Raw genomic sequence first — 16,151 nt, forward strand, 5'->3', positions numbered from 1 at the left:
AAATCAACTTCAACTCCACCACATCCAAAACAAAAATCAAAATCAAAATCAAAACCAAAATCAAAATCAACCCCAACTTCAACTTCAACCCCAATGCATGTACCACCACCACAACAAGCAACCCCATCCGTATATCCACCAGAGTCATCCGCCCATCCAGAATTCGTTGAAGGACCTTCAATTGAAGAGTATAACGAAGAACTTGGTGAGTGGGTTACAATATACACATCACCTTCATCATTTGCACAATCAGCACCACAACCAAATGAGGGAATGTGTGAGGGGCCATCAATTGAGGAATTTGATGAAGAGCTTGGTGAGTGGGTAACAATCTATACCTCACCTTCATCATTCGCTCAATCCACACCAGGACCACCACCAGAACAAACACCACAACCAAGTACACCCACTACCTCATCTGCCTATCCAAATGTCTATGCACCAGAATCCAAGTACTATTTTGCAGGTGCATCAACACAATCAAATGAGGGAATGGGTGAGGGGCCATCAATTGAGGAATTTGATGAAGAGCTTGGTGAGTGGGTAACAATCTATACCTCACCTTCATCATTCGCTCAATCCACACCAGGACCAACACCAGAACAAACACCACAACCAAGTACACCCACCACCTCATCTGCCTATCCAAGTTTCTATGCACCAGAATCCAAGTACTATTTTGAAGGTGCATCAACACAATCAAATGAGGGAATGGGTGAGGGGCCATCAATTGAGGAGTATGATGAAGAACTTGGTGAGTGGGTAACCATTTACACATCACATGCATCATTTGCACAATCCACCCCACAACCAACACCAGAACCAAGTACTCCAACCACCGCATCAAATTACCCAAAATTTTATGCACCAGAATCTAAATTTGATATTTCAGGTGCATCTACAATCTAATGGGAAAATTTTTAAGAACTATTTAAAGAATTTGATGAAAAACTTGGAAAATGGGCCAAATACACACCACAATATATAATCATTTAAAAAACTCTTGGTATTTAAAACACTCCATTTCAGATGCTTCCAAAAAATCTCAATATAATTTAGGTAAAATATCTTTAGTATTTATATTATTTATAATATTAAACCATTTATTAATATTTATTTTGAAAATCTAGATAACTACATCTCACACCAGACGAAATAACTTAATTGACTTTTAAATATGTCAATAACCACAATCAACAACCCACTTTCATATTTTTTTTATAAAGTAAATAATTGTAAGTGTTTATAATATTTTATATTTAATGTTTTATATAATTTAGTATTAATATAATTCTTAGTTAGTAATATTTAGTTCTGTAACACTATCAACTCTATAATATCAAATAAGGTAAAGACTCAAATAGTATACCAGGGATTGCACCAACCAAATTGAAACTATTGAAGCTTTCTATTTACTATTTGATGGTTATAATACATTGCTCTGGTCAAGCAACTATTGTAATCATCGAATGGTTTTAGATCTATTCTTCTTCTGCCACGAATATAAACTATTGAATCCCAGTAAATACCTTCCTTCAAAATAGAAATTTGGTTTTTATTTTTAAATAAATTATAATAAATAATAAAATGAAATCAATTTTAGTTTAGATATACTGTATATAATTTTTTTTTTTTTTTTTTTTTTTAAAAAAAAAAAGTAAATTAACTCTTCTAAAATTATAATATTTTCTTTTTTTATTTTATTGATTTAATTTAATATTCTAACCACATCAGATAATTTTTCATATGATCATTTGCAAAATTTTAATTTTTTTTTTTTTTTTTTTTAAAATTTTTTTTTTTTTTTTTATTATTTTTTTTTTAGGGGCCATGGAATTTTGTTATAATTATTATCAAACAAACTGAAATCTCCGTTAATAGAGGTTTATTATTGTAAAATTACAAATTTTACTATTTTGGTGGTTATTCAGTTTCTAAATTTTCAATTATAAAAAATATTTAAAAGTGAAATGAAGAAACAACAAATAACCATCTTGGTGGTACAGCATGTATTGCCGCTAAATGTATACAAAGAGTTACGTCATCTAACCAAACCAATTTTGCTATAGTTATAGAAAAAGGTAATTTAATTTTAAAATCTATTTTTATAAATATTATATGACAACAATTATACTAATATACGAACTTTTTTAAACCAAATCAAATTGCCAATTCAAGTATGTGAATCTGGAAAGCACTTTAAAGATATTGAGAAATTAATAGGTTTACTTGTGTTTTTCAAGAGACATTTAACAGAGCTAGAATTAACTCTTTTTCCAATATTAACATGAACTCACCAGATTTATGTTTTCATGGATTGCAAAAAGAGGTATAAAATTAATACCTTATTTCATACAAATTCAACATAAAGTTCCAGTTGATAAAAAGGTATTATTACAACAAGCATTGATTAAATTTGTCGTTACAAATGATCAATCTTTTAATTTATTCAAAAATTCACATTTTATTGAATTAATGGAAATTGCCACTGATGGGAAATATATTCAATACAAACCAAAACAAATGGTTGAATACAAAGAATTCAGGGTATTACAATCAGAAAAAGTCAGGGCGATTGGCAAAAAAGCCATTTCACTAGATTTATGGAGATCACCTTATAACCATTATTATTTTTTATGTCTCAATGTTCACTTCATAGATGATAATTATATTTTACAAAAAGTATTATTAGATTTTATTTATTTTGGTGAAAAAAAACATACTTCAGAAAACTTGTACCACGTTTTGGTTGACCGTTTAAAAAAATCAAAACACGAACTTAAAGACTTAATATCCGTATGCAACAACCCGAACAGCCAAGCAAAAGAATTTGGCAGTCATTCTTGCTTGGCACATTGTCTGGATTTATTTAGCAAAATTTGTGGGCAAATATTTTCTTCTGAATTGGATTCGTTGGTTAAAATCTTAAGTTCAATCAAAAACAATTCCCAAATCAAAAATATATTTTTTTCATTCTTCAATAATATAACAAGGAAAATTTCAATATCTATCTCATTCTTTCCAAGGATCTATACCTGATCGCGTATCATTAAATTTTCTTTGTCTAGAAGATGCAGTTTTTTTATTAACCAAAATTTTTAATAAAAAAAATAAAATTTTAAACAAACCAATTTTATTTATTTATTTTTTTAATGTTTTTTTTAGTATTTTTTTTAATAATAAATTTTTTAATAAAATTTTTTTTTTTTCCTTAAGGAACTTTTTATTTTGATTATCAAAATATTATGATATAGTGTGTAGGTGCATTTTTAATTATTTGTATTCCAGAAATTAGAAATAATAACATCGAGGACAATGAATTATTAATTAAATAGTTAAAAAAAAAAATTATTACATATAAAAAAAAAATTAAAAAAATTAAAAAAAACAACCAAATTACCAAGATTCTATTTTGGCAATATATCCTAATGTTTGTGAAGTTATTAATGGTGTAAACGTACCAATACTCGAAATTAATAATATACAATTGGATTCAAGAGAGAATCAACTTAATTTGGTAATTGAACAAAAAAAAATAGAATCTATAAATTCTATTGCATGTTCAGATAGTATCAATGATAGTAAACGGTCTCTTCAAAAAACTGTCAGTATTTTAATAATATATAATATCTTTTATACAATTATATATTAATATTATTTTTTTTTAATAATGAATATATAGATTAATCTTCCACCACCACCGCCAGGTTATTATTATTCTGCAACAAATAGTGGCATAAAACATAAAGGTATGCCAAATACAATTGTTGTAATGAAGTCTGAAATAAGACAAAATATTCAACCAGTACATGGTAATAATAACAATAGTGGATTTCATTCAAATAATTGGGGTTCTGCTATTAATAATTATCATCAAAACAATAATAATAATAATAATAATAATAACAATAATAATATTGATATTAATCAAGAATTACTTAATTTCATAAGAAACCAAAACAATAATAATAACGTTGATAATAATAATAATAATAGTAATAATAACGATAATGAAAACAATAATAATAATAATAATAATAGCAATAATAGAAGAAGAAGAAGAAGATAAATCAAAATATTGTTCAACTATTCATTTCAATTATTTTTTTTTTTCAACAATTTTTAAAATAAATCTTATCTTTTTCAAAAAATATTTTTTATTTTTTTATTTTTTCAGTTTTTTCCCAATATCAAAAAATTTTCAGTTTTTTACAGTTTTTTTTTTTATATTTTTTTTTTTTTTGAAGGAATTCATTAACAATGAATAAGCTGCTATCATCACTAACTAACTTTAAAATAAATGAAGAGTTAAAAAACAGTAGTAATATTAGTGATAGGTAAGTACAGTACAATACAATACAATAAGTTTAAATAATAGTCGATTAATTAAAAGCATATTAATTGGTGTTTTCTCTTTTTAACTATTCATTATAGATTATTATATATAGTTTGGAATAATATATTTTTAAGAAATGAAATTCATAAACATATTTTAAAGTTTATTGAACATAATGTTGTAAATCTTGATATATCACAATATAAACAGTTTAAAGATAAATCATATATAACAACACTTGAGTGGCATGGTGATACACTACCAGATAAAAATGAATTTCCACCATTTTTGACAGATTTATATTTGAACCATTTTAATATGTCACCAACAACTTTACCAAATAGTCTTACAACACTCTCATTCGGTAATAATTTTAACAAGGTAGTTCCACCCGGCACATTACCAAATAGTCTCACAACACTCACATTCGGTGATGATTTTAACCAAGTAGTTCTACCCGGCACATTACCAAATAGTCTCACAACACTTAAATTCGGTCATTGTTTTAACAAGGTAGTTCCACCCGGCACATTACCAAATAGTCTCACAACACTCACATTCGGTTATGATTTTAACCAAGTAATTCCACGGGGCACATTACCAAATAACCTCACAGCACTCACATTCCGTCATTATTTTAACCAAGTAGTTCCACCGGGCGCATTACCAAATAATCTCGCATCACTCACATTCAGTTTTAGTTTTAACCAAGTAATTCTACCCGACACATTACCAAATAGTCTCACAATACTTATATTCAGTTTTAAATTTAACCAAGTAGTTCTACCTGGCTTATTACCAAATAGTCTTAGAATACTCGTATTTGGTTATGAATTTAACCAAGTAATTCCACCAGGCACATTACCAAATAGTCTCACAACACTCACATTCGGTGATCATTTTAACCAAGTAATTCCACCCGGCACATTTCCAAATAGTATCACAACACTCACACTCAGTAATAAGTTTAACCAAGTAGTTACACCCGGCACATTACCAAATAGTCTCACAACACTCATGTTCGGTGATGATTTTAACCAAGTAGTTCCACCCGGCACATTACCAAATAATCTCACAACACTCACATTCGGTAATGATTTTAACCAAGTAGTTACACCCGGCACATTTCCAAATAGTCTCACAACACTAAAATTCGGTGTTGCTTTTAACAAAGTAATTCCACCTGGCACATTACCAAATAGTCTCACAACACTAAAATTCGGTTATAATTTTAACCAAGTAGTTCCACCTGTCACATTACCAAATAGTCTTACAACACTCACATTTAGTCATCGTTTTAACCAAGTAATTCCACCCGGCTCATTACCAAATAGTCTTACAACACTCACATTCGGTTATGATTTTAACCAAGCAGTTCTACCCGGCACATTACCAAATAGTCTCACAACACTCACATTTGGTGATGGTTTTAACAAAGTAATTCCACCTGGCACATTACCAAATAGTCTCACAGCACTCACATTCAACAATAAATATAACCAAGTATTTCTACCTGGCACATTACCAAATAGTCTTACAGAACACGGATACAGTTCATATAAAAGGGTATTTATAAAAATATAATAATAAAACTATAAATATTAAACTTTTAAAATTAAAATATTATAAGTTAACAATAATATTTTTGGGTAATAAAAAAAAATATAATATTCATTTTTAAAAGCTTGAACTTCAAAAAACCCAAACCCAAATAGTCTCACAACAACTCACATTCGGTGATAATTTTAAGCAAGTAGTTCCACCCGGCACATTACCAAATAATCTTACAAAACTCACATTTGGTCGTGGTTTTAAGCAAGTAGTTCCACCCGGTTTATAAAGTGTGGTGGAACTTCTTTCGTTATAATTCTGCCAAATGCAAATAAAGTTTTTTAAAATATATTATAAACAAAGAAGATAAAATAAAACAGTTTGATTATGAATATTAATGATTTTAAAAAACTAAAAAAAGGAAAGCTATTACTTTATTTACATTTACTATTTTAATTTAATATATTTAATGTGGTTACTAGTATTATATTTTGTATTTCTAATTTAAATTAAACTCTTCATCTGTAATATAACGACATATACGAAGCAGTGATTTTTTATATTTTCTAAATTGATAATCTATTACTAATAATGGAATTGCACTATATACTAATTTTATATTATTTAAAACTCTTTCAATTTCAATTTGATCATTGACACCAACATGTATATATGTATTTCTACATAATTCCGATACCTTGTCTAATTCAACGCCTTTAGCAATTTTCTGTGCTTCTTTATTTTCTGTAAAATTTAATTTAAATGTTTCCCAACTGATTTTATCTTTATCTTCTTTATCTTCATTTATCTCTTTTAATACATGATGCTCTAAATAATAGTGACATACTGTAACGAAATATACTTGCAGACCAACGATTGCGGCGTCTTTTATAGCATTAATTTTATCACGGTCACTACGGACTTGGAAATAATGTGGATTAAATACTTCCATTTGTTTGTTTAATTTTTTGAATTTAATATATGTGATAATAAAATTTAATTTAAAATTTAAAAAAAAAATTATATATAGTTTTAAAATTTTATGGATATGATGTTTAATAGATGTTTTTTTAATTATAATAATTAAAAAAAATTTTAATTTTAAATATTTAATTTTTAAAAAAAAATAAAAAAGGAATAAATTATCTTAATTCATATAATAGTGATTTCCAAAGAAAAATAAAACAAATTTTTTATATTGATAAAAACATTGGACTCATGAGCATAATTTTCGAAAACATTATAATACAGTAGTGGATTATTATAATCAGTTTGAGCAAAAAGAAACACAAAAGAAATTAGAAGAGGAAGAAAAGATAAGAATTAATGCTGGTGAAGAGTTTGATAACAAATAAAGAGAGATGAAGAAGAAAAGAGAAAAAGAGTTAATAATAAAAAGAGGAGGAATAGGGATGAAGATAATGTTTTAATTAACTGAAAAAAAAAAAAAAAAAAAAAAAAAAAAAATTTTTAAAAGTTTTAAATCATTATAATTAATCTTTTTTTTTTTTAAACCTATTAAATTTACTCAAATATTTTTTTAAATTATTTTTCAAATATTTCATTTATTAAATGATATATGAAAATTATAAATATAATTTTAATGATATTTTATTTTCGGTTTTGGGAATTTATAAAAAAAAAAAAAAAATTCCGACTGGTAATAATTTTTAAAATTAAGTTTTCTTAAGCAAAAGATTCTTTGAAAGAACTTAAAAAATATAAATAAATATGTGCAATGGACTTCTAAAATATAATTTTTTATAATATTTTTTTTTCTTTTTTTTATTAATTTGTTTTTTATTTTAATTAGTTATCAATAAAATTCAATAAAAAAACATTATACGAATATTTTTTTATAAAATTTATAGTTATAAATAATATTTTATAGTAAATATAATTTGTTTTTAATTTTTTTTTTTTAATATAATGAAAAAAATTTTATTTTTAATTTTTATTTTTTTATTATTTATAACATTATTTATTAATAAATCAGTTTCACAGAATAATGAAATTGAATTGGGCGGAACATGCCAGCCTTTTAATGAAACATCAGTTTGCTATCCATATTTAAATTACACTTCATTTTATTTACCACCAAATACAACATTCCAATCAACTAATAATAATGCATCGTATAATTTGGGACTATTACAATTAACAACAAAAGAATGTAAATCAAATGCAACCTATTTATTTTGTTTACAGAGCTTCCCAAAATGTAATATTGAGGAAGAAAAATTACCAAATAGCACAACCATAACCTTTTATTTACCATCATTACCATGTCACGATGTTTGTTGTAAGTTATATAAATATATCATCTTTTAAATTATATAAAAATATTAATAATATTCACTATTCAGTATTGTCAGAGACACCCTGAAAAGTGTATATAGAAAATTTTTTAAAAACATTGTCTTGCAATTCAACATATAGCAATGGTATCGATATGTTTCCGAAGAATGATACAGAATATTCCATAATAGACCCAGGTCAATATAACTTCAGTATACCAATTCAATGCACAAACACAAACCTTTTAATTAAACATAATAACAGTAATGAAATAGAGTGTCCTTCCCCTCTACTTAATGCAAAAGATTATGTAAAAGAAGGCAAAGATTTGTATTATTATGTAACTGACTCGTGTATTATAGATTGTCCATTCGATATTTACCCAAAAGATAAAATGAAAATTTTAGATAGGGCCAATTGGGCTTTAACTGTTTTATCATTTGTAGCGTGTACCTATATGATAATCACATTCGGTGTACTTCCAAATAAAATAACTCACAATATGGAAAGTATTTTATCATTGACAATAGGTGCATGGATTACTTGTCTTAGTCTTTTTGTAGAAAGTGCTGATAATAATTTTAGTTGCAGCCTTCACGACAGAGGTAGATTTAAATCACAATCAGATCATTTATGTTTATTGGTTGGTATTTTGTTTCAATTTGGTGCCATTACCTCTATTTTCTGGTGTCCAGTAATCACATATGAAGTTTATATTAATTCTAAAATGAGTAAGTTTTTATTAATTATAATTAAATAAAAAAAAAAAAAAAATCTAATATTTTATATTTTTTAGAACCATTAAAGCACTTTGGTAGATATAGAATTTTCATATGGTCATTGATAGTTATTCTAACGGCATTACCAGCATTTGGAGGTAAATATGGTGCAACTGTAGCAACTTCAGGATGTTGGATTTCCAGTGATGATGGTGGTGTATGGCAATATCTCTGTTTTTATATACCCAGTTGGATTTCCTTGTCTTTAATGACAATATTTGCAATCTTATCTGTCATAAAAATTACTAAAATGTATTTGAAATCTCCAAATAGACTCATTTTATTTTTCAACGTAAGCTATTATGACAATCATTAACCTATTTACTTTTACTTTTAACTTACTAATACCTTTTTATAAAATTTCTTAAAATAGGCTAAAATGATTCTAACTATTGTTTTTTTATTGTTTAATATAACATTTGCTTCATCATTAAAGTTTTATTTGGAGGAAAGAATTGACGAGTTTTTTGATTCGGTTTATTTATGGGCACATTGTATCAGTACAACCGTAGGTGATAAATCATCATGTATATTAAATGTACCTGGCTATGATTTAAAATGTAGTTGTAGTTTCAATTTTAGGTTTAACTGTATTCCTTGGTTTTGGTATTGACCCATTAGTAATCTCAATTTGGACTGAAAGTACAAAATTGAGGTGGATTATAAATAAAATAGGTTTAAATAAATATATTAATTTATCAACCTCCTCCTCTTCCTCTTCTAGTACAAACAGTAATAATAGTAATAATACAAATGAAAAAAAAAGAAATAGTTTTAAAAATATAAAATTAAAAAAAACTCCAAATGAAAATAATGATGAGGGTGATAGTAATAATATCTCAGGAGATATAGAGAAAATTTAAAGAAATCAAAACTATAAAAATAATTCAATTAAATAAAAAAATTATAATATAAAAAAATTTAATTAAATAAAAAAAAATTATAATATAAAAAAATTTATATTAATATAACATATATCTTTATTATAATAGGCAATAAATATATACTATGTTCATATTCACACACTTCCCCCATTTTATGTTCATCAAATTATTTTAAAATAATTAATAATTATTAAAAAAAAAATAATTATTAAAAATAAAAAAATATATTTTTTTTTAAATTAAATTTTTTTATTTCTTTGTTCACCCCATTTTTTTCATTTTTTTTTTTTAATTTACCTATTAAGAAAGAAATAAAGAAATAATAAAAATGGATAGAAATATGAAAATTTGTTTATTTTCAAGTAAACCTTATTGGCAAAAATGGTTTGGAAATGTTAATAGTGAATATAAAATAGATTATTTTACTCAACCTCTAAATATTAATACTGTAAGTATTTTTATAGATTAAAAATTTAATATTAATATTATAAAAATATCAATTTAAATCTATATACTAATAAATATATTTTAAAATAGGTCAAAGAAACAAAAGGATATCAAGCAGTTTGTTGCTTTGTAAATGATGATTTAAATAAAGATGTTATTAAAAAGTTATCAGAGAATGGTGTAAAGGTAATCTTAATGAGATGTGCAGGATTCAACAAGGTAGATTTAGAAACTGCAAGCAAACTAGAAATACCAGTATTAAGAGTTCCAACATATTCCCCAAATGCGGTTTCAGAATATGCATTATCTTTAATGCTAACTTTAAATAGAAAAACACACAAAGCATACAGTCGTGTCAAAGAAGGAAATTTTGAAATAAATGGTTTGGAAGGTTTCAATATGAGCAACAAAATATTTGGTATTATTGGTACCGGAAATATTGGGTATCATTTGATCCGTGTTTTAAGATTGGGTTTCAATGCAAAAGTATTTGCATATGACATTTACAAATCCAAAGAATGCATAGAATTGGGTGTAGAATATGTAGATTCTGTTGATGAAATATGGAAGAAATGTGATATTATTAGTCTTCACACTCCTCTAAATCCAGAAACAAAATATTTAATCAATAAAGAATCACTTGCTAAAATGAAAGATGGTGTTATGATAATCAATGTCTCAAGAGGTGCTCTTATTAACACAAGAGATGCTATCAATGCTTTAAAAACCGGTAAAATTGGTTACCTTGGTTTAGATACCTATGAACACGAGGAGGAATATTTCTTCCAAGACCACAGCGACCAAATCATCAAAGATGAAAATCTTCAGCTTTTGGTTTCGTTTCCCAATGTAATTGTTTCATCTCATCAAGCATGGTACACAAAAGAAGCAATCTCTGCAATTTGCAGCACAACCATCCAAAATCTATCAGACTATGAAAAAGGAGAAATTAAAAAATCAAATTTGGTAAATAAACCACAACAATAATACAAAAAACAATAAACAAATAAATAGATAATATATAATAATTTAAACAAAAAATAAAATAAAAATCTATTTATATTAATTTTTTTTTTTTTTTTACCATCTCTATTTACAATTTTATAGTATACATATCTTTTATTTAAAAAAGATAATTTTCATAAAGAAAAATAAATATCTTTAATAAATCTATCCTAAAAAATAATTTATTGAAATTACATTAAATTTATAATGTATATTTATCCCAAAATTCTTCCCAATACCAATATATATATTTATCCAACTAAAAACCTATATTTATGTGTAAAATTTTAATGTTTTTTATTTTTTTATTTTTTTTTATTTATTTTTTTTTTCTCTTTATATTATTTATATAAATTGATACAATTATTTATGAAAATTCCTATATTTGCTCAACGCTATTAAGTGGCTCTTCTAAATATTCACGTAATTTTTGTGTCTAGAATATAAAATTATAAATAAACTATTAGCATTTTGTTTTTCATAGAAAATTATTGTGTATTTAATTTTAGTAAATAATCAAACCTTTAATTTTAATAAACCAAATTCTGTATTTGTATCGCTATAAACACATAAAAGAAGTGAGGCTACTTTTGTAATAACAAATCTTCCTTCCTAAAGTTTTAATAATAATAAAAATAATGGTCAATATTATTGTTACCTTATGGTGATATATAAAATTTCCATGCTATTAAATCTAAATATATGATACCAACTTCGCAATCAATTAATTGATATTGTAAATCTGAATTTCTATTATATGCAGTCCAAATATTAGCAGTAATAGCTGCAACAATTTTTGAAATATTATGTGAACTTGGTGATTCTTCTGAGCATGCAATTAATGAACCATCATCTTTCATTAATCTGTAATAAAAATAAAAGACGATTAATATATGGTGATTATGTTTGACGATTACTTTTTATGCTGTCGTAATAACATATTAAAAATGTTCCACATACAAAACACCTTTAGTATCTGAGTTGCTAACTGCTTGATTTAAAACTTGTGGTAAGATTTTTGATCTTAACATTTTACTTTATTTTAGTGTATATATAAATTTATAAAAAAATTATTAAATAATTAAAAAAAAAAAACTAAAGAAAAATTTAAAAAAAAAAAAATTTAAAAAAATTTTTTAAAAATTAAAAAAAAAAAAAAAAATTAAAAATAAAAATAAAAATAATAAAAGGAATATTCTTTGTTCTGATAGTTTTTTTTTTTATATAAATCTAATTAATGATCAATTTAAATCATTAGCTCTGTGATAAAAGATTTATTATATTTTATGTATTTTTAAATAAATAAATTAATAAATAAATAAAAAATAAATATATAATTTTATATGTAAGTGTGTATATATATGATAATTATTTCCAACCAATATTTTTAATATGTGGAAAATTATTTAAAATATCTCTTTTTTTATAAAATACGTTAATATTTATAAAAAGAGTATGGCAAGTTGTTGGTATGACACCTGGTAATAGTGTTTGTGAGTAATTTCTTGAAAACTCTATTTTAAGGATTCTCTGTGGTAAAACACCATATCCAATGGGTTGATTGAAGCATCCTAAAAAAATGAAAATTGGTTTAGTAATCAATGTATTGACAAATGAATAAATATGTTTAATTTAAATTTATATTTACCACCAAATGTTAATGAGGTTATTGAGTTTGGAAGAGTTCCTGCAGTTATTATTTGATTGTATTCATAGCCAAACTTAAGTGTGGTTACAGTACAAGGAATCGAGTTTTTTAAAAGTTTTTTATTAAAATTTCGAGGAAGTGATAGTTCTTTAATACCATATGGGATAGTATTGGGTCCTATTGAGTGATTATATGATGAACCCAAATCAAGCTTAGTGAGACTTGATGGTAATGAACCAGCCATTAACTTTTTATTGAATGAACACCCTAGAGATAAATTTTTTACATTCTGAGGCAATACTTTTGGTCTAATAGGTTCATTAAAGTAGTGAGAAAATTCGAGAGAGGTTACAGAGGATGGAATATCACCTCTAGATATTGGCTGGTTAAATTTCCTATAAATATTAATTTATTTTAAATAACATGAGTTAGTATATACATTATTATTTTTAATATTTATTTTTAAAATTCTTACCATCCAAATAAAATAGTATGGCAATTCTTTGGTAATAGATTTGGTTTAAGAGGATTGTTGTAATGGTATGGAAGTTTGAGATAGGTGATATTTGGTGGTAATGATCCAAGTCTAAATATTTGATTATATTTTTCCCCAAAAATCAAAGATGTGCAGCTATCTGGAATTGAATTCACTAGTAATACTTGATTAAAGCAATGCCCAAAAGTAATAGACTGGACCCGAGAGTTTGAAAATACCCCTGGTTCAATTGGTTTATTAAAGGAGAACCCAAATTTAATTGATGTTAAGTTTCTTGGTATTAAATCTTTGGTTAGAGGCTGATTAAAATAGAAGCCAAATGTTATTGATCTTAAATTATCTGGAAGAATCCCACTTCTTATTGGGTGTTGATAATAATATCCAAACACTAATTCTTCAATGGATTTTTTAATATCGCCAGGTAAAATAATTTGATTAAAATGGTTTTCGAATATTAACGACTTTAAATTTAATGGTAATTGGTTACTGTTAAAATGATGCTCTACATTTAAAACTGAAATGAATTCGCTATTTGGGTTTTTTTCTAACTGATCAGTACTTGAAACTTTAACTCTATAATTTAAATTTTTTAATTTAATAAAATTAAAAATAATTCTTTTTAAAACAACACTTCTAAAAATTTTAAAAAATAACTTTGTTGAATAATCTGTATTATGATTTATATTTTTATTACTATTATTATTATTATTATTATTATTATTATTATTATTATTATTAATTAAATTAAATAATATACTATATTCTTCATCATTGTTCATTTTTTTATATAGAGTTATATTATTTCATTTATTGATTACTTTTTTTTTTATATGATAAGGATATCTATGGATGAAAATAATTAAATTAAAAAAATTATAATATTTAAATTTCAAATATAATTGTTAAAAAAAAAAAATTAAAATTAAAATAAATTAAAATTAAAATTAATATTTAATTATAATAATTATATTACATTATAATAGTTGTAGTAATACATTACCCTTTATGTATAAAAAAAAAAAATTTATTCATTTTTATAATATTATGCATAAAAGTATATCATAATAGATATAACTTTAATGTACAACAATAAAATAATCGCATACATTTACCCCCCACTAACACACAACACATAATTAGGTTTATTTAAATAATTTCACAAAAAAAAAAAAAAAAAAAAAAAAAAAAAAAAAAAAAAAAAAAAAAATTTAATTTTTTTTAATTTTTTTTAATTTTTTTCAAAATTTTTTTTTTATTTTTATTTTTAATTTTTTCATTTAAATCGTTCATTAATTTCGATTAATTATTTGATTTATTGAAATAATTTTTAAATATATATATAAAAGAAACGAATATAAAAATGTATAAAAGTAGACAACAGAATAATCAAGATCAAAATATAAAGCAACAACAGGATTTTCCGGTTATATGCGAAAAATGTTTAGGTGATAGTCCATATATGACAATGGTAAGTTGTTTGATTATATACTATAAACAATTTAAAAACAATAAATAAATATACTGACAATAAAATTATTATTATTATTTTTAATAGAATAGATCAGAAAATGATAAAGAATGTAAAATATGCGCTAGACCATTCACAGTATATAAATGGAAACCAGGAAATAGTAGCAGATGGAAGAAAACAGAGATTTGTAAAACATGTTCACAAATTAAAAACGTATGTCAAGTATGTATACACGATTTAGAGTTTGGACTTCCAGTACAAGTAAGAGATGCAGTATTATCCACTCAATTTGATAGTGCACCAGTTACAGAAAAAGGTACAGAATATATGGCAACACAAAATCAAAGAATGATCGATAATGGTGAAGTTTCATATGACAATTTCCAACCATCAGATATTATACAAAAAGTTCAAAGATCAGTACCATATAGCAAAAATCAAAATCCAAATCAAGGTCGTATTTGTTCATTTTTTTTAAAGGGTGATTGTAATAGAGGTGATCAATGTCCATTTAGACATGCCCAACCAGGCCCAAACGAAAATGTAGATTCACATTCAATTAACCAATCAATTAAAGATCGTTACCATGGCACCAATGATCCAGTAGCCCAGAGAATGTTAAGTCAAATTGAAAACACCTCATCACAACCACCAAAAAAACCCTCAGATGAATCAGTTACAACTCTCTTTTTAGGTAATTTAGATGTAGATAAAGTTAAAGAAGAAGATATTAGAAATAACTTTTTCGTTTATGGCACAGTTAAAAAAATTAAAATGGTTCCACACCAAAAATGTGCTTTTGTAACATTCGATACTCGTAGCGCTGCTGAAAATGCAATAGATTCATTATATAATAATTTTAAAATTGACGATTGTAATATTAAATTAAATTGGTCAAAATCAAACAAACCACCAGTCAAACCAAATAATAATAACAGCAATAAATATCAAAATAATACACAACAACAACAACAACAATTGGAAAACAATACAGAGAACGACTCTGACTCAACTACTTCAACTACAAACAGTACAACTGAAGAAGAAAATAAACCTAAAATTCCAGCACCAGTTTTTAAACCAATGGGCATCAAATCATTCCCATCATTCAATATTAATCCAAACCCATCCGCAACTGCAAAACCATATTACTCATCTATGGATCCAAATAATTATGGTAGTAAATATAAATAAATAATTTTAATTTTTTTTTTTAAACACCTAGTGTTAGATTTA

General features: G+C 25.0%; 8 protein-coding genes across 8 annotated transcripts; 5 read left to right on the top strand and 3 right to left on the bottom strand.

The window, feature by feature from the left end:
- On the top strand, positions 1-1,866 carry DICPUDRAFT_82045 (uncharacterized protein; the record flags this gene model as incomplete). The annotated part of the gene is made up of 2 exons (XM_003291325.1): positions 1-892; positions 1,826-1,866. Coding segments are annotated over 2 exons (933 nt in total), but the record flags the coding sequence as incomplete, so codon positions are not given.
- A 2,566-nt stretch (positions 1,867-4,432) lies between these two features.
- Positions 4,433-5,920, top strand: DICPUDRAFT_38883 (uncharacterized protein; the record flags this gene model as incomplete). The annotated part of the gene is made up of 2 exons (XM_003291326.1): positions 4,433-4,545; positions 4,747-5,920. Coding segments are annotated over 2 exons (1,287 nt in total), but the record flags the coding sequence as incomplete, so codon positions are not given.
- Positions 5,921-6,602: 682 nt separating this feature from the next.
- DICPUDRAFT_13981 (uncharacterized protein) lies at positions 6,603-6,788 on the bottom strand (the record flags this gene model as incomplete). The annotated part of the gene is made up of 1 exon (XM_003291335.1): positions 6,603-6,788. A coding segment is annotated over one exon (186 nt), but the record flags the coding sequence as incomplete, so codon positions are not given.
- Positions 6,789-7,816: 1,028 nt separating this feature from the next.
- Positions 7,817-9,827, top strand: DICPUDRAFT_82049 (uncharacterized protein; the record flags this gene model as incomplete). Its single annotated transcript, XM_003291327.1, has 5 exons — positions 7,817-8,189; positions 8,377-8,916; positions 8,982-9,256; positions 9,338-9,491; positions 9,529-9,827. 5 exons carry the CDS (start codon positions 7,817-7,819, stop codon positions 9,825-9,827), a joined length of 1,641 nt encoding a protein of 546 aa, XP_003291375.1.
- A 355-nt stretch (positions 9,828-10,182) lies between these two features.
- Positions 10,183-11,282, top strand: DICPUDRAFT_57285 (uncharacterized protein; the record flags this gene model as incomplete). Its single annotated transcript, XM_003291328.1, has 2 exons — positions 10,183-10,296; positions 10,386-11,282. Exons 1-2 carry the CDS (start codon positions 10,189-10,191, stop codon positions 11,280-11,282), a joined length of 1,005 nt encoding a protein of 334 aa, XP_003291376.1. The 5' UTR covers positions 10,183-10,188.
- A 397-nt stretch (positions 11,283-11,679) lies between these two features.
- On the bottom strand, positions 11,680-12,331 carry DICPUDRAFT_89356 (uncharacterized protein; the record flags this gene model as incomplete). Its single annotated transcript, XM_003291336.1, has 3 exons — positions 11,680-11,736; positions 12,014-12,164; positions 12,261-12,331. The coding sequence occupies 3 exons, from the start codon at positions 12,329-12,331 to the stop codon at positions 11,680-11,682; spliced, it is 279 nt and encodes a 92-aa protein (XP_003291384.1).
- A 191-nt stretch (positions 12,332-12,522) lies between these two features.
- Positions 12,523-14,253, bottom strand: DICPUDRAFT_57286 (uncharacterized protein). The gene is made up of 3 exons (XM_003291337.1): positions 13,424-14,253; positions 12,949-13,343; positions 12,523-12,871 (listed from the first exon to the last, which is right to left on the bottom strand). Exons 1-3 carry the CDS (start codon positions 14,221-14,223, stop codon positions 12,669-12,671), a joined length of 1,398 nt encoding a protein of 465 aa, XP_003291385.1. The 5' UTR covers positions 14,224-14,253; the 3' UTR covers positions 12,523-12,668.
- A 749-nt stretch (positions 14,254-15,002) lies between these two features.
- Positions 15,003-16,109, top strand: DICPUDRAFT_38905 (uncharacterized protein; the record flags this gene model as incomplete). Its single annotated transcript, XM_003291329.1, has 1 exon — positions 15,003-16,109. A coding segment is annotated over one exon (1,107 nt), but the record flags the coding sequence as incomplete, so codon positions are not given.
- Positions 16,110-16,151: the final 42 nt, after the last annotated feature.

Source organism: Dictyostelium purpureum (assembly GCF_000190715.1).
Source record: "Dictyostelium purpureum unplaced genomic scaffold DICPUscaffold_273, whole genome shotgun sequence".
Lineage (NCBI taxonomy): Eukaryota > Evosea > Eumycetozoa > Dictyosteliales > Dictyosteliaceae > Dictyostelium > Dictyostelium purpureum.